The sequence below is a fragment of the Procambarus clarkii genome, chromosome 82, assembly GCF_040958095.1.
Source record: "Procambarus clarkii isolate CNS0578487 chromosome 82, FALCON_Pclarkii_2.0, whole genome shotgun sequence".
Taxonomy (NCBI): domain Eukaryota; kingdom Metazoa; phylum Arthropoda; class Malacostraca; order Decapoda; family Cambaridae; genus Procambarus; species Procambarus clarkii.
Window position 1 is genome coordinate 2,060,470 of NC_091231.1, and position 24,813 is coordinate 2,085,282.

The 24,813-nt window shown below is 49.6% G+C and overlaps 1 protein-coding gene and 1 long non-coding RNA gene across 5 annotated transcripts in view; both read right to left on the reverse strand.

The window, feature by feature from the left end:
* The window catches only part of LOC123758724 (integrase/recombinase xerD homolog), a 57,665-nt gene that overhangs the window by 24,397 nt on the left and 8,455 nt on the right, over positions 1-24,813 (reverse strand). Inside the window, exon 2 of one of the 4 annotated variants that reach the window (XM_069315792.1) lies at positions 9,583-12,796. The exons of the other annotated variants lie outside the window; for them this stretch is intronic. Coding sequence (XP_069171893.1) covers positions 11,808-12,796 — 989 coding nt within the window. The 3' untranslated portion in view covers positions 9,583-11,807. Of the gene's footprint in view, positions 1-9,582; positions 12,797-24,813 lie in introns of those variants that run through there. 4 annotated transcript variants of the gene reach the window in all.
* LOC138358221 (uncharacterized) lies at positions 2,366-8,257 on the reverse strand. Its single transcript, XR_011225245.1, has 2 exons — positions 3,710-8,257; positions 2,366-3,647 (listed from the first exon to the last, which is right to left on the reverse strand). It is a non-coding gene; the product is annotated as an uncharacterized lncRNA (long non-coding RNA).

Consider the following 24,813-nt stretch of genomic DNA (forward strand, 5'->3'; position numbering starts at 1 on the left):
CACATACTCCAGGATTGGTCTTACATATGTGGTATAGAAGGTTCTGAATGATTCCTTACACAGGTTCCTGAAGGCTGTTCTGATGTTAGCCAGTCTCGCATAATCACACACTCACGTACGTGTGTGTGTGTGTGTGTGTGTGTGTGTGTGTGTGTGTGTGTGTGTGTGTGTGTGTGTGTGTGTGTGTGTGTGTGTGTGTGTGTGTGTGTGTGTGTGTGTGTGTGTGTGTGTGTGTGTGTGTGTGTGTGTGTGTGTGTGTGTGTGTGTGTGTGTGTGTGTGTGTGTGTGTGTGTGTGTGTGTGTGTGTGTGTGTGTGTGTGTGTGTGTGTGTGTGTGTGTGTGTGTGTGTGTGTGTGTGTGTGTGTGTGTGTGTGTGTGTGTGTGTGTGTGTGTGTGTGTGTGTGTGTGTGTGTGTGTGTGTGTGTGTGTGTGTGTGTGTGTGTGTGTGTGTGTGTGTGTGTGTGTGTGTGTGTGTGTGTGTGTGTGTGTGTGTGTGTGTGTGTGTGTGTGTGTGTGTGTGTGTGTGTGTGTGTGTGTGTGTGTGTGTGTGTGTGTGTGTGTGTGTGTGTGTGTGTGTGTGTGTGTGTGTGTGTGTGTGTGTGTGTGTGTGTGTGTGTGTGTGTGTGTGTGTGTGTGTGTGTGTGTGTGTGTGTGTGTGTGTGTGTGTGTGTGTGTGTGTGTGTGTGTGTGTGTGTGTGTGTGTGTGTGTGTGTGTGTGTGTGTGTGTGTGTGTGTGTGTGTGTGTGTGTGTGTGTGTGTGTGTGTGTGTGTGTGTAAAATATACACTGAGGACAGGCAGCTTGTGCATGTCTATTCGTTAGGTGTATATCGAGGTCCACCTCCAAGGTCGAACTACTGACCTCCACATTCACCCTGGGCACAAGTAGTCTCGAACCACTAACCCCAGGAGCAGGAGACAGTAGTTCTATTAACTACTTTACCTACAGCATAAAGAAGAATTCCAGAAACAAGAAATGGCAGTTGTTAACTGCTTCTGGAATCCTTCCTCGAATGTAGATGTTGCAAGGTTCTTTGATTATGTAAGTTAACAATAAAGAACTAGATACAAATTAAATGTGTGCTATAAAATATGTGTATGTGACATATATTCATATAAGCACAGACGTTGCGGTATTCAGAGTAAGGACAGTTTTTCCTCAGACCCATGCTCACAGTTCCTAGAAACCAGGACAATTTAGTAATCATGCGAAACTGCGGCATCTCTTACCGAGTCCATTTTGAACAAAAGGTAGTGAACAAAGATATCGAGTACATACAAGCAAAATATATATTCAGGCATTAAGTGTGCAACTTCATCATAGTGAATAATAATAATGGTTCTGTCAACTATGGGTTTCACAATAAACTAAAGGTAACAGGATGAGCATGGGTTGCACAAACTAATGGTAACAGGATGGGTATGGGTTGCACAATAAATTAGGATGAGTGTGTGTGTGTATATTATAAATATATGTGTGTGTGTATATATATATATATATATATATATATATATATATATATATATATATATATATATATATATATATATATATATATATATATATATGTCGTACCTAGTAGCCAGAACGTACTTCTCAGCCAACTATGCAAGGCCCGATTTGCCTGATAAGCCAAGTTTTACGAATTAATATATTTTCTCTAATTTCTTTCTTATGAAATGATAAAGCTACCTATTTCATTATGTATGAGATCAATTTTTTTTATTGGAGTTAAAATTAACGTAGATATATGACCGAACCTAACCAACCCTAAATATTCTTTCTTTCAACCTTTCAAATATTCTATCTCTAATGCTAAGTATATTTAATTCTTTCCGCATGTTGAGAACTTTGGTAGTTATAGGACAGCCAAGTATAATTCTGAGTGCTTCATTTTGCATTTTTTCCAGTCTATCAATACTTTTGCCATTCTGCAGGACCAAAGCTGATGCATGATAGTCTATCAGAGACCTTATATACGCTAAATACATCATTCTTGCTATTCTAATATTAACACCATATTTCGGGCTGTACCCCACTACAGTTCTGAGAGCCTTGAGTCTGTCTCTACATTGTTGATGTAACTTATTGACTGCAGTTGAGGTACAAGGGACAGAGACACCAAGGTATTTGAAAGAAGAGACATAGTCTATTGGTATGTTGTCTATCTTAAGTTTTCGTGGTCCACTTTTGCGGTTGCCAATTTGTCTGTTAAATACCTTAGTTTTAGTAGCGTTGATTACAAGACCAAGGCTCTCACAAGCTGTATGTATACAATTTAAGACTGTTTGCATTTTGCGGTGGGTTTTAGTATGTACAAGGATGTCATCTGCATTTTCTGATCAGGGGAAGGAAGACACCAAGCCTTGGGGGCGTAATTTTATTGACATGATAAATAATTCTGCAGAAGTAAAACAGGCTTTTAAATAGGACTTAACAAATGTATAACATAGCCGTGGCTAACGCAAAGTACACGAAACATCTTAAATTGTACACCCGTAGTAAAACGTAATCTTATAGCCTAGTAACAAACTCTGCAGAAACCTAATGTCCTAATGTCTAGAATTAGCAGTGAGGCGAATGTAACAAATCTAATACTAAGTATAACAGGACACCAAAGTGAACAACATAACATAAGGGAAACCCTAGCTGGAGAATAATCAGGCGGCAGAAAACATAGTGACTGGGGAAGCCTGATATATGTATTTGGAGAAGAAAATAACCCCAGGCCAGAGGCCGAGCCGCCAAGGAAGGAATTACCTGACAAGGTAGGGCTTACTAGTAGAATGTCTGTAAAGTCAAAGTAGTAGCTGCGGACAGCGGAACACTTGGGGACGGGCGCTGCACCCCCCCACCCATCCCCAGTGAAACGGGAGGAAAACGTGAGGAACAACGACTGACGTAGTCAGAACCGTGAGAACTGGCAGCCAGCAGAAAGGGGGGAGGAGGGTGGGCGCTTCGTGAATCTTGGACCTGGTCGGGAGAGGGAGTGAGAGCTGGACCTGACTTCCCGCGCCTTTTATGCCACCCAGGCTGGCCGCACCACGCCTGCGGGACGCGATGCGCAATTGTCTCTTCCTTCCCCCGTCAGAAACTCCACCGCCTTTCGTCAAAAGGCAGTGGGCCATTTTCTGATCAGGGGAAGGAAGACACCAAGCCTTGGGGGCGTAATTTTATTGACATGATAAATAATTCTGCAGAAGTAAAACAGGCTTTTAAATAGGACTTAACAAATGTATAACATAGCCGTGGCTAACGCAAAGTACACGAAACATCTTAAATTGTACACCCGTAGTAAAACGTAATCTTATAGCCTAGTAACAAACTCTGCAGAAACCTAATGTCCTAATGTCTAGAATTAGCAGTGAGGCGAATGTAACAAATCTAATACTAAGTATAACAGGACACCAAAGTGAACAACATAACATAAGGGAAACCCTAGCTGGAGAATAATCAGGCGGCAGAAAACATAGTGACTGGGGAAGCCTGATATATGTATTTGGAGAAGAAAATAACCCCAGGCCAGAGGCCGAGCCGCCAAGGAAGGAATTACCTGACAAGGTAGGGCTTACTAGTAGAATGTCTGTAAAGTCAAAGTAGTAGCTGCGGACAGCGGAACACTTGGGGACGGGCGCTGCACCCCCACCCCTCAGGCCAGCAGGCCGGACCCCCCCCCCGAAGGGCGAGTGCCCGCTGGCCGCGAGGGAAACCTCAGGGAGGCAGAGCAACTACGCTACAAAACTAGGAAGGAAGGAGGACAAACTGGAGGAGCTCGCACATCGCCTCGACTTATGCCCCCTGGCCTTGGCCCGTGGGCGACGGTCGGTGAAGGTGGGGGGCAGGGGCGGCTGTAGCAGCCGCGGCAGGGTCTGCCTCGGTGGTTCCCATGCCCTGAAGGCTTGTGACATGAGAGGGCCCCCGAGCCTGCGCGATGGGCGCCTGCAGCGTCGTCCAATCGTCGGCCGAAAAAGGTGGAGGCTGCGACGCTGTGCCACCCGCCGCTTTGCCGGCAGTGGCCTCTGGGAAGTGTGGTCGCCGTGCACATCAGAGCCGCCCGAGGAGGCCCCCGAGGGGGGAGGCGAAGCGAAGGCCGGCTGCGTCCTCACCCCACTGCGCTGTTGTCCTCACGCGACGTCGCCCGAGCCCTCTTCCGTGTTGCAGTTGCTGCGTGATCCGGCTTCTCGCCACTGCGGAAAATGAAAAAGTAAGCATCGACAGGTCTAACGGGGGAAAACAGGCAGGGAGGCCCAGCTGCCGCACCGGCAACCGTCACATACACAAGTAGACAAAAGCAAGGTAAAGTTAAGTGTCCATAGTGATTGAGAATACCGGACATAGCCAATGCTATCGTAATAAAACCAATGTAATAAACTCTGAGCAGTTAAAATAGATTAAGAGAGTAATATTCATGTATAGATTGAACAGTAATATTCATGGTATAGTTTGGTTATAATAAGACCGTATTACTCATTGTATAGTTTGTTTATATTAAGACAGTATTAATCGTGGTATAGTATAGAAGAATTCAAACAATAATAATCTCAAAAGTAAAAACAAAATTATTTGAGTATCCCACTAGAAATGTACACTGCTTTAACACTGCAACAGTGTTATTAAGTAAATACCGGGCATAACTGGAGCTGGACTATGTAACAAATTAATCTTAGAAACTTAAATAATATAAATAACATAGCGAGGCCAAAACAGTAAGAAAGGCATGAGGCGTAAGCAGTGCTAGAAACAGAGAATAAATAGCGGAGTAAATACAAGACAAACTGAAACTGAACAAGTAAATAGCTTAAGACCGTATTATAATATACTTGTAATTAAGCTGAACAAATAAAAGATATAATATACTTGTATTTAAGCTGAACAAATAAAAGAGTAAACAGTGATAATCATGGATAATTTGGGTAGATTAAAGCAGGACTATACAAGGTATAGGATGGTTAGGGTTGAACAGTAATATATGCATGGTATAGTTTGGATAGATTAAAATTGTAAAGTTCCATGGGATAGATTGGTTAATTAAACAGTACTTATTCATGGAATAGATGGTCTAGAGTAAACCAATAATAGTCTCAAAAGTGAAAACAAAATTATTTGCATATCCCACGGTAATGGACACTGCCTTAACGCTGCAACAGGAATAGTAAGTAAATACAAGGCATAACTGAAAGCTGAACAAAGTAATAAAATAATTTAGGGAACTTAAATAAATGATAACATGGCGTAGCTCACCCAAACCGACAGACCGCTCTACGGCATGCGCCTACCCTGGAGGAGTAGAACAGAACAGTGAGAACGGGAGGGGAATAATATATTCTAATAATAGAATAAGACCGTAATATAATGTACTTGCATATAAGCTGAACAAATAAAAGAAACAGTGGTAATCATGGGAAGATTTGGTAGCTTAAAGCGGGATTAATCAAGGGATAGGATGGTAGGTTAAGCAGTAATGTGCATGGTATGGTTTGGATAGCGTAAAACTGTAATGTTCAAGGGATGGAATGGTTATTAAAACAGTATTAATCAAGGGAGAATGGCTAGCCTAGCAATAATATTCTCAAAAGTGAAACAAAATTAGTTGAGTATCCCACAGCAATGGACACTGCATTAACGCTGCTAGAGGAATAGTAAGTAAATACAAGGCATAACTAAGCTGAACAATGCAATAATTAATTTAGAACTTAAATAAAAGATAATAACATAACATAGCCCACCCAAGCGGACAGACCGCCCGACGGCATGCGCCTGCGCTGGAGGACAGGACAGGGAAACAGGAGGGAACGTGTACGTGCAGGAACAACAGGCGGCTACCGAGTGGACGAGACGTCAAGGTACAAACGGGCCGGTCTACCCCGACCAGGCCAAACGGCTGGGGCGAACATAACGTGGGACACCGGGGCCAGCAAACACCTGGGGACGAACAAACCGGGATACACCGGCCAGCCCAAACGACTGGGTACGAACAAGCCGGGATACACCGGCCATCCCAGACGACTGGGTACGAACAGATCGGGCTACACCATCACCGGATGAGACTGAACATCCGTGTACGAACAAGCCGGGCTCCACCGGCCAGACAAAACGTCTGTGACGAGCAAGCAGGGCTGCGCCAGCCAGACAAACAGCTGAGATGAACAAGCTGGGCTACACCAGCCAGGCAAACGACTGGGACAAACAAGCTGAGCTACACCGACCGGACAAACAACTGGGACGAACACGCTGGGCTTCAACAGCCAGACAAACGACTGGGAAGAACAAGCTGGGTTACACCAGCCAGGCAAACAACTGGGACGAACAGACTGGCTTCAACAGCCAGACGAACGACTGGGACGAACAAGCAGGCTAAACCAGCCAGACAAACGTCTGGGACGAACGAACTGGGCTACACCCGCCAGACAAACGTCTGGGGCGAACGAGCTGGGCTACACCAGCCAGACAAACGTCTGGGGCGAACGAGCTGGGCTACACCAGCCAGACAAACGTCTGGGACGAACGAGCTGGGCTACACGAGCCAGACAAACGTCTGGGCGAACGAGCTGGGCTACACCAGCCAGACAAACGTCTGGGCGAACGAGCTGGGCTACACCAGCCAGACAAACGTCTGGGGCGAACGAGCTGGGCTACACCAGCCAGACAAACGTCTGGGACGAACGAGCTGGGCTACACCAGCCAGACAAACGTCTGGGGCGAATCGAGCTGGGCTACACCAGCCAGACAAACGTCTGGGGCGAATCGAGCTGGGCTACACCAGCCAGACAAACGTCTGGGCGAACGAGCTGGGCTACACCAGCCAGACAAACGTCTGGGCAAACGAGCTGGGCTACACCAGCCAGACAAACGTCTGGGGCGAACAAGCTGGCCTACTCCGGCCAGCCAACAACTGGGACGAACAAGCTGGGCTACACCAAGCGGCCAAACGTCTAGGGACGAACAGGCTGGGCTACACCAGCCAGACAGACGTCTAGGACGAACAAGCTGGGCTACACCAGCCAGACAAACGTCTAGGGACGAATACGCTGGGCAACACCAGCCAGACAAACTTCTAGGACAAACAGGCTGGGCTACACCAGCCAGACAAACTTCTAGGACAAACAGGCTGGGCTACACCAGCCAGACAAACGTCTAGGACGAACAGGCTGGGCTACACCAGCCAGACGAACGTCTAGGTCGAACAGGCTGGGTTACACCAGCCAGACAAACTACAGGGACAAACAGGCTGTGCTACACCAGCCAGACTAACGTCTAGGAACGAACAGGCTGATCTACCCCAGCCAGGCAAAACGCCTAGATACGGACAAAACGAGCAACACCGGACGGACAAACAACTGGGACGAACAAGCAGGGCATCACCGTCCAGACAAACATCAGAAGAACATGCCGGACGACACCGGCTGACGCAAGTCAGCCAATAACAAGAAAGTGTTGGGCCTACCCACCGGGGCACCGCCGCCACAAGGGCGTCTCCTGCCCGAGGGCGAAAAGGGAGAAGGACAGGAAGGAAGCGAACACAGCCCAAGGCAAGCGCTCCTGGAGCTCCATGCCACGTGGGTGATGCCGTCCTTGGCATGGGCCCCTAGGGGCGGGCCCTAGGGACAAAGACAACTAAAAACCCGGCCAGGAGGCGTCGCCACCAGGGTGACGCCAGGACGCTCGCAGGGAACCTGGCCGGTCACGCACGTCCAAGTGCATCACGAACCCTGGCCCCTAGGGCCAAGCCAAGAGGGCACAACAGACCAGGTTCCGGGGAAAACGCCTGGGACGGGGAAGGAAACGAAGGGCATCCTTGGGGCGAGTGCTTCACCGAGCTCAAAGCCACGTGGGCGCCGCCTACCGGGCTTGGGCCCCAGGGCTCAGAACCCCGGAAACCGCCGCGTGGCGTCGCCACAGAGGGCGATGCCAGACCACAGAAGGAGCCTGGCCGCGCACGCACGGCCAGGCGCGGGCGAAACATGGCCCCTAGGGCAAGCCTAGGGGCACAGCAAACCGGGGAGGGCACACCTGGGACGAATGGTCCACCGAGCACGCAATAGGGCCGGGCCCCAGGGCACAGGACCACCGAAACCAGGCCACAGAAGTCGCCGCAGATAACCAGCGCACCAGTCCCGACCTGGAGGAACGCCAGCAACCCCAGGGAGGCAAGCAGGCGGAAGGCCCTAGGGAACTAGCTAAGCGGAACGAACGGGCCGCGAGGGACGGCGCAAACACACGCCAGGACTGGGGGTAGTCCTGACTAACTTGTACAGGAAACTCTCTTACCTTAGGGTTTGCTGGGTAGGGCAGGGGGCCCCTGCGGTACCGGCCTGGGATGTGGAAGGCCCCAAAGGATCGGAGAATATCAGTTGTGGGACCATAGTAACGGAGAGGGAGTCCGATTGCTTGAGAAATCCCGTGTACACAGTAAACAAAACGTAGAAGTGGTAAGGGTACTGGCCCACGTGTCGATGAGGCGTGGTGCTGAGCGTGGAGCCGCTTCGTGAATCTTGGACCTGGTCGGGAGAGGGAGTGAGAGCTGGACCTGACTTCCCGCGCCTTTTATGCCACCCAGGCTGGCCGCACCACGCCTGCGGGACGCGATGCGCAATTGTCTCTTCCTTCCCCCGTCAGAAACTCCACCGCCTTTCGTCAAAAGGCAGTGGGCCATATCTGATAGTGATGTTTGCCGGACTAGTTGGGATTGATTTTAGTAAAGCATTAATTAGAACATTAAACAAGGTAGGACTAAGTACTCCTCCTTGTGGGGTGCCTAGTTGCATTACTTTAGTTTCACTCTTGTAGCCTTGGAACAGCGCAGAGGACTTCCGGTTGGTAAGATAGCCTCGTATCCACTGTAATAAATGTCCCCCTATATCCATTCTCGCTAATTCATACATAATCACTTCCCTATTAGCAATATCAAAGGCATTTTTTAAATCAAGAAATGTTGTGTACTTGTGCCTTTTATCTCCATGAACAGTAAGAAAGGTTGTGATACAGTTGTGTACACTTTTACCATGTGTGAAACCATTGATATCAGGTGACATGTGCTCTTTAACTCTATACAATAATCTATTAAGCACCATTCTCTCAAAGAGAGAATGGTGCTTAGTTGATTGTCTACTATTCTCTCAAAGGTTTTGCACATGCAACTGGTCAGTGAGATGGGACGGAAAGCATCCGGTTGGCCAGGCTTTGGTACAGGTACCGTAAGACTGGTGGTCCATGATACAGGCAACTGCCCAGAGACATAGCTGGCATTAAACAATTCTAATAATGGGTTACCGGGTACACGATGTAGGAGTCTTAGAATATCATAGGTGATACCGTCCTCACCAGGAGCAGTGCTACTGCCCCTGGAGAGGGCTGCATCCAATTCATAATCTGTATATGGAACATCACATTCATCATGTTGCTTGCTCAACATGAAATTTATGAGAGAATTTCTGTCTGTGGACCTCGCCTGCAATTTCTCCCCAGTGCTAGCTGGTAGCATTCCAAGGCTGGAAACCTGAGCCCATTTTGCAATTAACTGATTGGCTTTCTGTAGCGGGTTTGGGTGTGAAACTTGTCTACTATTTTTACCAATAATTTTGTTTATGCCTTTCCAGGCTTTGCCCAGGGGAGTATGCAGGTTAAGTCCACTAACAAAACCCTCCCATTCATTTTGTCTCAGTTCAGTCATTCTCTCCCTTGCCGCTGCAAGCGCGGCCTGAAACAGTTTTAACATTTGAGGAGTTCTAAGGCTCTTATATGCTTTACCTGTCTGTCTAGCAATTGATTTAAGCTCTTTCAGTTTAGCATCATCATAGTACTGGTTGTGTCTGACCTGTTTACCAGTACTTCTTTTTGTTTGGCGTGACTCACTATTTTTGATGGCCTCATAGGTATATGGGTACATCCGGTCTCTTACCCTCGACCGCGTCGGTACCTTTATGGTCAGGAAGCCACGGATATTTACAATGGGGCTCGGTCAGTCAATATGATTCCTTTGACATCACTCAACTTATGTATTCTGTTCTCGCATTGACAATTTGAATGATATCAAGAATATTTTGAATATCTCTGACATAGATGGTGCTGTAGTTGATTGTTGTTCATGACCTGTCCAGTGGGTCGAGACTGGTCTCATTAGCATCTCTCAGATTAGTGGGAAGAAATTCTTGCTGCAAGAATGTGTGTTCTCAGAGCTAACTAGGGTAACTAGAATACTTATTTCCTAAATAAATACTTTAATTGTAAATATTTGAAAATATATGGTATGTTTCCGAATTTCTGACGATATAAAACATATTGTGGTTTATAATTAAGTTCTTAATAGTGATCCTATCCTGCATCATAATTTACATAATATCTACTTCTGTTTTGTGTATTAAAATGACTACTTTTTATGTTAATTTATTTCTGTAAATGATGATGATGATAAAGTTCAATAAATGTAAGTAAGAACATAAGAATGAAGGTAACTGCAAAAGACTTATTGGCCCATACGAGGCAGCTCCTCGTATGGAGCTGCCTTTGATAAGTAATTACCAAAGAAGGCACCAAGCCGGGAAGGCTGTGTAGCACAATAAAATAAGTCTACTGCTCCTGAAGAGGACGGTATTACTTACAGTTTACTGAGATTAGTCTCACAAGTACCAGGTAATCCACTTTTAGTGTTGTACAGAATGAGTTTAAGTGAAGGAGTATTACCTGATGATTGGACAGTGTCATTGTTCCCATCCCCAAAGCACACTCAGATAATTATAGATCCATATCTCTAACATAATTTTGTCTATTAGCACAGTTTTCGGCGTGAAGGCATTGAGTAGATCTCGGCAATACAAGAAGTTTCAAGCTAAACTTTCTAATATGCTACACTCACCTGAGGTCCGTAGAAGAGCGAAATCTGATTATGCATTTTGGTTCTACAAGGTAGCCAACTCCATCAAAATATTAAATATGTACCCAACTCAATTAACGATTAATCAACCAATTACTCCATGGGATAACTTGGATCTAGCAGTTGATTTTGTAAATGCACCCAAGAAAGATAATGTACACTCTACATTATTAAAACAGTTAACACTGAAAAGCATCACTGAGAGTACTCAGGGTATGGGTAACGATGTGTATCAGTGCTATACCGACGGTTCTGTAGAAGAAGGTGGACGATGTACCGGATGTGCATGTAATATATTTGAACAATCTTCTCTCGTACATACATGAATGAAGCGCGTCAATGATTGGGCAAGTACAACTCAAACCGAACTTGCAGGCATATACCTTGCCACTGAATTTTTAAAACACAAAGGCAGTCGACTTATATACTGTGATTCGCAGAGTGCACTCCTGGTATTGAACGCACATAGTAGTGACACCCAGAAAATAGTCAGTGATATTCGAATGAATATTTTAGCTGCCAAAGAAATGGTCACTGCTTGCTTGATTGCAAGCGGGGATGTTTCTGGCGGGGGAGAAGGAAACAATTGCGCAGCGCGTCCCGCGGCGTTGCGCGGGCAGTTTGGGGCCCCTATAAATACGGGCGCACAACGGGGCTCTGCCCTCACTCCGCCTACCCTCGCCGCTGCCCTCGCAAAATTAACCTTTAGGTTTCTGCAGAATTAGTTTTGGGGACACTTGGGACACTTGGGGACACTTGGGGACTTCGGGACACTTGGGGACCGGGGGACACTTGGGGACACTTCGGGACACTTGGGGGACACTCCGGGACACTTGGGGACACTTCGGGACACTTGGGGACCGGCGCTGCACCCCCACCGCAGGCCAGCGGCCGGACCCCCCCCCGAAGGGCGAGTGCCAGCTGGCCGCGTGAGGCACTCAAAGTGGCAGAGCAACAACGTCGCGCCTGACGTAGGATGTGAAAGCGCTACTCCTCCACCTGCCGACAGCCATTATTTCTGAAGTGGCGAGCCCATCCCGAGACAGCTGAGTGGCCCTGCCGATACGGAAGGAATGCGGCGCGTAGTCATCTGGAGGCAAGCCTAGCGCCGAGAGGGCAGAGCGTAGGATCTTGGAGAAATCTCGCCTGGTGACAGGAGCGCCTGCGGCGTGTTTGAATATGGGCCCCGGGCGCAGGCCCCTGAGATTAAAGTATTTAGACAGGGCACGAACCGGGCAGTACTTGCTGGAAGGGTTCGCTCTCAGGGAGAGGGTGGGCGTGCGCCCTGCACTGTGCTTGTAGGTGTTGAAGACGATATCTACTCCTGCCGTCGTAAGTGATACCTGCTCAAGGTTGAGCGTGTGTCGTCCATGGTCCACGTAAACCGCCTCACCCGGGCGTAGGCAGGCGTGGAAAGCCAGGGAGAAGAGCGCCCTGTAGCAGGACTTCTCATAGGCAGAGTTACATACGCCTCCCAGTGCCCGCAGCAGGCGATGCAGGAGGCTCCTCGTCACTGGGAGACGCCGCGCAGGGGCCCGCTGTGCGGAGTTACGTGCCCCTTTGAGGAGTTGGGTGACCAGGAAGTGCCGAGTTGGGTCCCTCCTACCGTGTAGCTTGCAGACGAAGGCGATGGCCGCTAGATATGCGTGCAGAGAGCGGTAAGCCAGGCCCCGCGAGAGCAGAGATTGCAGGAAGTTCACCAGAGTCGGAGGTGCAGCATCGAAGGGGCATTCTCCTTGCCGCCCTGCCAAGACGTAGGCGGCGTACTCCACCCACTTAGCCCTGTAAGTACGCCTCGTCGCTGGCTGCAGGGAGTTGAATAGGGTCCTCACAGTTGCAGGGTGAAGTTGCAGGGCAGGAGGTGCGCAGGAACTGTTGTCGGCGTCTCGGCGAGGCCTGCTTCTCGCAGGAACAAGGGCGGCAGCGTCTGTAAGCGGGAAAGAGCATCACAAACCCCGTTTAATTTTCCTGGGAGGTGGGAGGGTAGGAGTGTAATGTTATGGATGAGTAACAGCACTGCCAAGGGCCTGACAATTTGCATTAGTAGTGGGCACCTAGCAGAGAGTGTGTTGAGCACGCTTACCACTGCACTGTTGTCCGATTTACACACCAGCCTCTTATTGGCCAATACCGGGGCGAAAAGTGCTATGCCCATAAAGAAAGGGTAGAGCTCGAGCAAAGCAATGTTGAGCCGACCCCAGACCTGAGGCCAGGTTCCCCTGAACCAGGCTGCCCCTAGCGTTAGTCCATACCCCTTGGAAGAAGCATCTGCACACATTGAAAGTGATGGGGCGTTTCCCCACCCGCCATCTGGGGGAAAAACTGTTACTCCATTGAAATCAGTGAGGAAGGAGCGCCAGGCGACGAGATCGTGCTTAGCCTCCGCGTCCAAATGGCATAGGCGCGAGGGACGCTGTGGGCCTCGCGTAAGCGGGTGCAGACGACGCAAGAAGGCCCGTCCTCCCGGGATTACCGCGGTGGCGAATTGCAACTTCCCGATGATCGCCTGCAGATCTCGGAGAGGGATGCGCTCCTGACTCAGCGCGACTTCGACCGCTGCCGTGTACTTCGTTCTCTTGTCCTCTGGTAGTCTTGTTTCCATCCTGTGAGCATCAATCTCCAGCCCCAGGAACGTGAGGCAGGAGCACGGGCCCTGCGTTTTGTGAGGTGCCAAGGGGACCCCCAGACGCTCGCAGAGGGCAGTGAACACCCTCAGGCTTCGCTGGCACTCGTCGAACGTGAAACTGACGAAGAGGAAGTCGTCCAATACCTTCACGACGTCGCAGACCCCGTACTTCTCGGCGAGGATCCATTGCAGGGCACTGGAGAAGGACTCGAAGATCCGGCAGGAGGGGGCGGCTCCCATGCTGAGCATCTTCTCGTAGTAGTACTTGCCCCCATAAGAAAACCCCAGCAGATGGTAGTCGCTCGGGTGTACTGGGACGATCCTGAAAGCTTCTGCGATGTCGCACTTTGCCAGGTGAGCCCCCGGGGACCGGCTGACAACCATTGTCACCGCGTCATGGATAGACTGGTAGGTGACGGACGTCGATTCCCGTGGGATGTTGGCGTTCACACTGTCAGGGGAGTAAGGGTAGCTAAGGTTGTGCAGGAGGCGGTACTTGCCCGGCGTAGACTTCTCCCTCAGAGCTATGGGTGAACACTTGAAATTCTTGAAAGGGGGGACTTCGTAGGGGCCCGCGATGCGTCCTAGACTCAACTCCTTGTCGAGCATGGGCCCGACGATGTGCGGGAGGTCCGTCGTAGCCTGGGGGTTGCGTGAAGTAAGGGGGGTTCGCACTCCTTCAAAGCCGAGAAGGAACCCCCTTCTGAAACCCCCCACGAGGGGGGTTTCAGAAGGGCAGGCGAGGGCAGGCGGAGTGAGGCGGAGCCCCGTTGTGCGCCCGTATTTATACGGCCCCAAACTGCCCGCGCAACGCCGCGGGACGCGCTGCGCAATTGTTTCTTTCTCCCCCGCCAGAAACATCCCCGCTTGTGTTGCAAGCAGTGACCATTTTCTGACCAGGGGGAGAAAGATACTGGCAGTATGGGGCGTTAAAGTTTATTGAAGATTAAATTCTGCAGAACATGTAAATATATAAAGTTCACATAAAGTAAGTAATTATATAAAGTTTATATTAAACACGGTTTATTATAGGCTTAACAAAGTTGATATTATATAAAACTTAATATTGAACATGTAAATATACAAAGTTTCAAATATAATTTAAGGAATATATAACGTTTATATTAAAATATATAAAGTAAATATATAAAGTAAATATATAAAGTAAGAATTAACAGTAACAATTCCAAGGACTAGATTTAACTTAAAAGGTACACCCGTAGTAAGTATGAGACCTTAGCCTATAGTGACATGGAAACTAATTCTGCAGAAACCTAAAGGTTAACTGGTACTAGAATTAAGGCCGAGTGCAAATGTGTAGTAATTATATAACACTAGGATATAACAGGCAGGACACAAAGAATAACTAATAAGTGAGAGACCACATAACACGTAATGTACCCGGCCAAGAGGCCGTAAAAGACCTAATGGATAAGGAGAAGGGGGTGTGACTACAAGTAGGGCTTACTAGCACCTAGACTGGGCAAAGTATTAGCTGCGGACATACATACTTTACTCAGGCATTCGTAGCCTTGTGCATGTCGTACGTTCAATCTTCGCGTCCGCTGTGTCACAGTTTGCTTGTTCACTTGTCCTTGTCTTACGTCATTAAGTAAAGTCGCCAGGATGTCCTATTTGCAGAGTTATAAATAATTTATTAAGTAAAGTCAGACAGGACGTCCTATTTGCAGTATTTGCGGGCCCTTAATTTGCTTTACGTTCCCTGGCCCTGCATTTTGCCTAGTTTCCTCAGTAGTTACAGTCTTTCGCTGGGCCCTTGCAGTTTATTCACGTCGCTTATTTGGTTATATTTCTGTTATGCATCTCCTCCGTTCTCTTAATGTAAAATGGCTATATATCCACGCCGTTTGTATACCCTTATTTTGTACTTGCAGATACCACGTGACATGCCTGCCCTTTTCATAATTATGTTCTACATTTCAGCGCTAACATGCCTCCTGTTTCAGGTTACCTCGACTCTCTTTCCCAACCAGCCTCCTTAATTTACCCCGACAGTTGATGCGTTGCTTGCCGCACGGTTATTTGTACGTTGCTGTGTTCAGTATGCTTGCCTATGTCACCCTGCCTGCCTCACTAAGTAAAGTCAGCCAGGATGTGCTATTTGCAGAATTACTAAGAAAATTATTAAGTGAAGTCAGCCAGGCAGTGCTCGTTGCAGAGTTACTAGAAATTTAAGTAAAGTCAGCCAGGATGTGTTTTGCAAAGCTCCTGAATTATTAAGTAAAGTCAGACAGGAAGTGTTTTGCAGAGTTCCTAGATTTATTAAGTAAAGTCAGACAGGCTGTGCTATTTGCAGTTTCGCGGGCCCTTATTTTAGCTTCGTTTCCTGGCCCGGCAATTTGCCTAGATTCATAGGTAGTTACAGTAGTTTATGCTTGGCTATTGCAGTTTATTCACGTTACTTCTATGGTTATTTATGTTATGCTTTCCTCCGATGCTTAATGTAAAATTGGTTTATTTATTCTAGGGCGATATGTTCCATTTAGCCTACCACAATTTAATACTTCTTACTTATTTGGTAACATTTGTGCTGTGCTTCTTTTATGGTTGTCATTAAGTGTTTCTATTTATTATAGGGCGAAATGTCCCATTCACCACTATTCATCCCTGTTACTATTTGGTTACACTTGTGTCGTGCATCCTTTATGTTTGTTATAAAAACATTTTTTGTTTACTATAGGGCGACTTGTTACTTTTAGCTTACGTTATTCTTTGTTTCAGCCATCCTTTGTTTCCTTGGCAGTGTCTTCAGTTAGTGTCCCCTTTCCTCGCTGTGGCTTCTAGGCAGCCAGGACGCGCGAGGTGCAGTTGTGGGCCCTCGCCTCTTGCTTTATGCCTCTGGCCCTGCACTTGCCGGGTCCCCCCCTTTCTTTATTCTCGTTTCAGCACTAACATGCCCCCTGCTTTCTGATTACCACGGTTCCCTTTCCCAAACAGCCTACCTTAATTTATTCCGTCAGCTGATGCTTGCACATGCCGCATGTTTATTGTTGCGTAGCTGTGTTCAGTATGTTTGTTCTTTTTCCTTGCCTTCCGTCATTAAGTAAAGTCAGCCAGGATGTGTTATTTGCAGAGTTACTAATTAAATTTTTAAGTAAAGTCAGCGAGGATGTGCTATCTGCAGAGTTACCAAGTAATTATTAAGTAGTCAGCCAGGATGGGCTATTTGCAGAGTTCCTACGTAAATTAAGTACAGTCAGCCAGGATGCGCTATTTGCAGAGTTACTAAGTAAATTATTAAGTAAAGTCAGCCAGGATGTGCTATTTGCAGCCTTACTAAGTAAATTATTAAGTAAAGTCAGCCAGGATGTGCTATTTGCAGAGTTATTAAGTAAATTAGTAAGTAAAGTCAGACAGGATGCGCTATTGCAGTGTTCCCAAGTAAATTATTAAGTAAAGTCAGCCAGGACGTGCTATTTGCAGCCTTCTAAGTAAATTATTAAGTAAAGTCAGCCAGGAAGTGCTACTTGCAGAGTTACTAAGCAAATTATTAAGTAAAGTCACCCAGGATGTGCTATTTCGCAGCCTTACTAAGTAAATTATTGAAGTAAAGTCAGCCAGGATGTGCTAGTTGCAGAGTTACTAAGTAATTTATTAAGTATAGTCAGCCAGGATGTGCTATTGCAGAGTTACTAATTACTTTTACTAGTCTTTTGCTGGGTTACTCATATGCTTCTCCCCTTCCTGCCTAGGTATGTCTAGGTATGGCCAGCGGTGCGCGAGCCGCGGCTTATCGGTTGCCCCCCCCCCCCTGGTTCCCTGTTTACTCGGTCTCGCCCGCTTACTTCCGCATTCTTCCATCCCATTCTACGATTGTCGCCTCTCGTTTTCGGGCCTATGTCCTTTCTCAGCCGGGTGGTGTGCCGTCCAGCGCGCCTCGGCGACGTTATCTTCTCTTCGGACCTATATGCCATTTCCGCCCCCCCCCCCCCAGCCGTGCCTGTGGGGCCTGGGCCCGCCCGTGGGAACCGTCCCCTTGGTCCCTCCTACGTCTGCTTATCTGTTAAATTTGCTACGGTTGGACTCGCAATTATGATTCGTATTTATTACAAAAAATTTTTTCCCACAATTTACACTTCGCTTATGTTATGTTTGCTTATCTTATGTTATATGTTATGTTATATGTTATGTTATATGTTATGCTATACGTTATGTTATATGTTATGTTATATGTTATGTTATATGTTATGTTATATGTTATGCTATATGTTATGTTATATGTTATGTTATATGTTATGTTATATGTTATGTTATATGTTATGTTATATGTTATGTTATATGTTATGTTATATGTTATGTTATATGTTATGTTATGTTATGTTATGTTATATGTTATGTTATGTTATGGTATGCTAGCAGGGGCGGCAGTCGGGTTTTTTCCCCCTGCCTGTCGCCAGGTTAGTCAGGCTGTCACTAACGTTCCCCCTTTCCGCAGTGGCGAGAAGACGGACCACCCTACATCTGCAACAAGGAAGAGGGCTCGGACGGCGTCAACGCGAGGACAGCAACGTAGTGGAGCCCGGACACAACCGGCCAGGGCGCGGACCAAGCCCGCACGCTTTGCCTCACCCTCTACAGAGCCCTCCTCGGCTGGCTCGGACACGGACACCGGGCGCACTCCTCAGCTGCACAATTCGGGCAAAGCAACGGGTGGCACAGTGACCCAACTCCCACCGCTTTCAGCAGATGATTGGACGACGCTGCAGGCCCTCATCGCGCAAGCACGTGGGCCCCCATCGGGCGCGGCTCTCCGCGACGGAGGAGGGGCCACGGCCGCCCCTGCCCTGGCCACCACTGCTCCGGCCGCCTCAGCCCCCTCGCCCTTCTCCTCTGAGCGTCGCCCACGATACAGGGCCAGGGGGCATACGTCGAGGCGCCGTGCCAGCTCCTCCAGCCCGTCCTCTTATGGTGAGTCTCCCAGGGTGAGCGCTGCTTCCCCTCCTCCTAGCCCTTGGCTGGGACCCCTACGGGCTCCCCAGGCTTCCACCATCCCACTCCTGGGCTGGTGGAATCCGACTCCGCCTACCCTCGCCGCTGCCCTCGCAACCACTCCCCGGCCGCCCGACTTCGCACGAGATGGACAACACGCCAGCTGCCTCGGTACCTGACCTCTCTCTCACGGACATCCTGGGGCCCTCGACACCCCAGACTGTTCCGGCAGGGCCCTCCTGCCCTACACTTCTAAACCCAAGGTGAGGTTTTCTGTTCAGTTCTAGTCAGGTCTCCCCAGTGCGGCGTGTGCCAAGCGCCTTCCCCTCGCGGTACGTGTGTGCCGCCTTAGTTAGTCCTTTGGGCTCTCTGCTGTTGTTCCCGGAGAGCTGGGGCGCCCTTCCTGGGCCTGTGCCGGGCGCCCCCGTGCCGTGCTGGTCGCGTGGCTGGCTTAGGGTCGGCGTGCCCTGGGCCGCGTCCCTAGTGGCCTGCGTTCGGTCTCCTCTCTTGTGGGGCCCCGTCCAGCCGTGCCCGTCCGTGCCCAAGGGGTCCCGCCGCGCGGCGTGCTAGGCGCGCGCCCTGCCCGGGGCCCCATCGGCGGCCAGGCGTGCCCTTGCCGGCGTCGCCATGTGGCCAGGCGTGGTGGGCCCTACGCCCTTTGTGCTCTGCCTTGGGGCCGTCTCCTTTTTATTGGCCTTGGGGTCGTCTGGGGTGCTTCGGCGTCCTTCCCGCCTTTCCTCCGGGGCCCCTGTCGCCGGCCCGCCGGGTTTCCCTGGGTGTCTCAGGGGGCCAGGTTTCGCCTTGTCCGAGGACATGTGTCGCCGTCGGCGACGGATTGGGGCCAGGTTCGGTCCTACGCCCGGGGCGCATGTTCTCGGCGGCGGCGACACGTGGTCAGGCGTGGGCGGCCCTATGGCGGGCCCCGCCTTGGGGCCAATGCATGCCTTGCCGGGTCGTCACGTGCCTGGCCGGCAGGGCGTGCTTCTGCGTCTTTCCTGGTTTTCCCTCGGGTGTTCCCTGTTGCCGGTCTGCCGGCTTCCCTGGGATGTCCCCAGGGGTCGGGTCTCCCTGTGCGGACAAGCGTCGCCCCTGGCGACGACTCGTGGCCAGGTCCAGCCCTCCGCCCGGGCCTGCTACGGGGCACACGCCTGGTCGTGCTGCCACGTGGCACGGCGTTCCGTGGCGCGCACGGTTGGGCTGTGTCCCGCCCTTCCTGTCCCCTGTTGGGTGCTAATCCACGTGGCTTTGCGCCACGGCTTCCCACGTCGGGGCTCGGGCTGCCTTGCGCCCGTACGGCCGCGCCTGTGTGCGGCCCCCCCCCCCTCCCCTTTTCGTCTAGGCCCTGAGCATGCCGTGTGGCAGCGCGTGGTTGGTAGGCCACGGGGTTCTTGCCGTGTGTGGTGTGTTCTCTGCTAGGCACGTCGCCCTCGGACGTCTCGCCCGGCCGTGTTGCCCGGGGTGTTAGCCCAGGCCCTTCGGTGTCCCGGAGTCTCCAGGTACGTCTTCCCCAGAGTGGCGCCGATCAAGATGTCCCCAGACGTCCGTCGGCCGGTGTAAGTCCGGCATGTAGTCCCCAGACGTACGTCTGGCCGGTGTTGCCCGGTGTGTTATTTCAAGCTTTCCGCCGTCCAGGCCCTCAGGCACGTGCCCTGCTTGCCTGGGGGGTAGCCAGGGCCGTTACTCCATGTCCTCCGTCTGGCCGGTGTTGCCGGCAGGTTGGTTCCCAGGCGCCCCCGCCTGGCCAGGGTAGCCTGGTGTGTTTGTCTTAAGCGCCCTGCACGTCCGTCGTAGCAGGGATTCCTCCTACGTCGTAAGTTCAGCGTTCGTCCGCCTGTGTCGCCTGTTGTTCTTCTTCGTCAGAGGGAGACGCCGGCGTTGGAGCAAGGACCCGAGATCAGCTCGACGACGACGGCAGGTTTACGTCTACGGGTACGCACCACACGCCCTGGGTTCGGCGTTGACGCCGGCAATCCAGGATGACTTCGTTATGTTCGTTAAGTCCTCGGCGTCCAGTTCCAGGGGCCGTGCCCTGGACAGGGGGGTGGCCCCCACGTCGCCTGGGGCACGGTATCCTCCAGCAGATGGCGGCGTCGAAGCGTCGTCGGGAACGTCGTATATTTAATGATCCCCATTCTCTGCCTCCTTAAGACACTGTAAATTAAGTCTTTCTCACACTTGGTGTGAAATAAAAATTTGGAAGGTTTCTTATCTTGTACTAGCAGACTTCCCGCGACATGCCTTGCCCTTATTCATATTTATGTTCTACATTTCAGCACCGACATGCCTCTGCTTTCAGATCACCTCGGATTCACTTTGCCCCAGCCTAACTTTACTCAGGCATTCGTAGCCTTGTGCATGTCGTACGTTCAATCTTCGCGTCCGCTGTGTCACAGTTTGCTTGTTCACTTGTCCTTGTCTTACGTCATTAAGTAAAGTCGCCAGGATGTCCTATTTGCAGAGTTATAAGTAATTTATTAAGTAAAGTCAGACAGGATGTCCTATTTGCAGTATTTGCGGGCCCTTAATTTGCTTTACGTTCCCTGGCCCTGCATTTTGCCTAGTTTCCTCAGTAGTTACAGTCTTTCGCTGGGCCCTTGCAGTTTATTCACGTCGCTTATTTGGTTATATTTCTGTTATGCATCTCCTCCGTTCTCTTAATGTAAAATGGCTATATATCCACGCCGTTTGTATACCCTTATTTTGTACTTGCAGATACCACGTGACATGCCTGCCCTTTTCATAATTATGTTCTACATTTCAGCGCTAACATGCCTCCTGTTTCAGGTTACCTCGACTCTCTTTCCCAACCAGCCTCCTTAATTTACCCCGACAGTTGATGCGTTGCTTGCCGCACGGTTATTTGTACATTGCTGTGTTCAGTATGCTTGCCTATGTCACCCTGCCTGCCTCACTAAGTAAAGTCAGCCAGGATGTGCTATTTGCAGAATTACTAAGAAAATTATTAAGTGAAGTCAGCCAGGCAGTGCTCGTTGCAGAGTTACTAGAAATTTAAGTAAAGTCAGCCAGGATGTGTTTTGCAAAGCTCCTGAATTATTAAGTAAAGTCAGACAGGAAGTGTTTTGCAGAGTTCCTAGATTTATTAAGTAAAGTCAGACAGGCTGTGCTATTTGCAGTTTCGCGGGCCCTTATTTTAGCTTCGTTTCCTGGCCCGGCAATTTGCCTAGATTCATAGGTAGTTACAGTAGTTTATGCTTGGCTATTGCAGTTTATTCACGTTACTTCTATGGTTATTTATGTTATGCTTTCCTCCGATGCTTAATGTAAAATTGGTTTATTTATTCTAGGGCGATATGTTCCATTTAGCCTACCACAATTTAATACTTCTTACTTATTTGGTAACATTTGTGCTGTGCTTCTTTTATGGTTGTCATTAAGTGTTTCTATTTATTATAGGGCGAAATGTCCCATTCACCACTATTCATCCCTGTTACTATTTGGTTACACTTGTGTCGTGCATCCTTTATGTTTGTTATAAAAACATTTTTTGTTTACTATAGGGCGACTTGTTACTTTTAGCTTACGTTATTCTTTGTTTCAGCCATCCTTTGTTTCCTTGGCAGTGTCTTCAGTTAGTGTCCCCTTTCCTCGCTGTGGCTTCTAGGCAGCCAGGACGCGCGAGGTGCAGTTGTGGGCCCTCGCCTCTTGCTTTATGCCTCTGGCCCTGCACTTGCCGGGTCCCCCCCTTTCTTTATTCTCGTTTCAGCACTAACATGCCCCCTGCTTTCTGATTACCACGGTTCCCTTTCCCAAACAGCCTACCTTAATTTATTCCGTCAGCTGATGCTTGCACATGCCGCATGTTTATTGTTGCGTAGCTGTGTTCAGTATGTTTGTTCTTTTTCCTTGCCTTCCGTCATTAAGTAAAGTCAGCCAGGATGTGTTATTTGCAGAGTTACTAATTAAATTTTTAAGTAAAGTCAGCGAGGATGTGCTATCTGCAGAGTTACCAAGTAATTATTAAGTAGTCAGCCAGGATGGGCTATTTGCAGAGTTCCTACGTAAATTAAGTACAGTCAGCCAGGATGCGCTATTTGCAGAGTTACTAAGTAAATTATTAAGTAAAGTCAGCCAGGATGTGCTATTTGCAGCCTTACTAAGTAAATTATTAAGTAAAGTCAGCCAGGATGTGCTATTTGCAGAGTTATTAAGTAAATTAGTAAGTAAAGTCAGACAGGATGCGCTATTGCAGTGTTCCCAAGTAAATTATTAAGTAAAGTCAGCCAGGACGTGCTATTTGCAGCCTTCTAAGTAAATTATTAAGTAAAGTCAGCCAGGAAGTGCTACTTGCAGAGTTACTAAGCAAATTATTAAGTAAAGTCACCCAGGATGTGCTATTTCGCAGCCTTACTAAGTAAATTATTGAAGTAAAGTCAGCCAGGATGTGCTAGTTGCAGAGTTACTAAGTAATTTATTAAGTATAGTCAGCCAGGATGTGCTATTGCAGAGTTACTAATTACTTTTACTAGTCTTTTGCTGGGTTACTCATATGCTTCTCCCCTTCCTGCCTAGGTATGTCTAGGTATGGCCAGCGGTGCGCGAGCCGCGGCTTATCGGTTGCCCCCCCCCCCCTGGTTCCCTGTTTACTCGGTCTCGCCCGCTTACTTCCGCATTCTTCCATCCCATTCTACGATTGTCGCCTCTCGTTTTCGGGCCTATGTCCTTTCTCAGCCGGGTGGTGTGCCGTCCAGCGCGCCTCGGCGACGTTATCTTCTCTTCGGACCTATATGCCATTTCCGCCCCCCCCCCCCCCAGCCGTGCCTGTGGGGCCTGGGCCCGCCCGTGGGAACCGTCCCCTTGGTCCCTCCTACGTCTGCTTATCTGTTAAATTTGCTACGGTTGGACTCGCAATTATGATTCGTATTTATTACAAAAAATTTTTTCCCACAATTTACACTTCGCTTATGTTATGTTTGCTTATCTTATGTTATATGTTATGTTATATGTTATGTTATATGTTTTGTTATATGTTATGCTATACGTTATGTTATATGTTATGTTATATGTTATGTTATATGTTATGCTATATGTTATGTTATATGTTATGTTATATGTTATGTTATATGTTATGTTATATGTTATGTTATATGTTATGTTATATGTTATGTTATATGTTATGTTATGTTATGTTATGTTATGTTATGTTATATGTTATGTTATGTTATGGTATGCTAGCAGGGGCGGCAGTCGGGTTTTTTCCCCCTGCCTGTCGCCAGGTTAGTCAGGCTGTCACTAACGTTCCCCCTTTCCGCAGTGGCGAGAAGACGGACCACCCTACATCTGCAACAAGGAAGAGGGCTCGGACGGCGTCAACGCGAGGACAGCAACGTAGTGGAGCCCGGACACAACCGGCCAGGGCGCGGACCAAGCCCGCACGCTTTGCCTCACCCTCTACAGAGCCCTCCTCGGCTGGCTCGGACACGGACACCGGGCGCACTCCTCAGCTGCACAATTCGGGCAAAGCAACGGGTGGCACAGTGACCCAACTCCCACCGCTTTCAGCAGATGATTGGACGACGCTGCAGGCCCTCATCGCGCAAGCACGTGGGCCCCCATCGGGCGCGGCTCTCCGCGACGGAGGAGGGGCCACGGCCGCCCCTGCCCTGGCCACCACTGCTCCGGCCGCCTCAGCCCCCTCGCCCTTCTCCTCTGAGCGTCGCCCACGATACAGGGCCAGGGGGCATACGTCGAGGCGCCGTGCCAGCTCCTCCAGCCCGTCCTCTTATGGTGAGTCTCCCAGGGTGAGCGCTGCTTCCCCTCCTCCTAGCCCTTGGCTGGGACCCCTACGGGCTCCCCAGGCTTCCACCATCCCACTCCTGGGCGTACACGTACCACAGGCCCTCCGTGAAAAGATCTGGGCTAAAAAGTATGTTGACCTCAGGGAGTTGCTCAATCATGAGCGAGAAGCAGGGCCCTACGAGCCACGCCTCGCGCCCCCCACTGACCCCCAGGCGTCTGGTAAGAAGCTGATGCCACTGACGCCAGCCCAGTGGGAGCACGGCTTCGACATATATGCCACGCTCTACATAGAGAAGCACCCGGCCGAGGCTCAGGCCCTGCTCACCTACACCCGCTACGTCAAGACCATGAAGGCGACCCTCAAAAACGACTGGATGTGGTACGACAAGGCCTTCAGATGGGACAAGGAGAGGTCGGACTGTTCTTGGCTCGATTACAGGCTGGACCTGGAATTCCGCTCGATACAGCGGGTCGCACACGTCGCTATCCAGGCAGGCAGACAGGAGGCAGGTCGGCCGGCTGCCCTTTCCCTCTCTAGCGCCCGGGCCGCAGGGCTCCCCCCGGGCTACTGTTTTGCCTACCACTCAAGAGGACCCGGCTGCACTTTTACT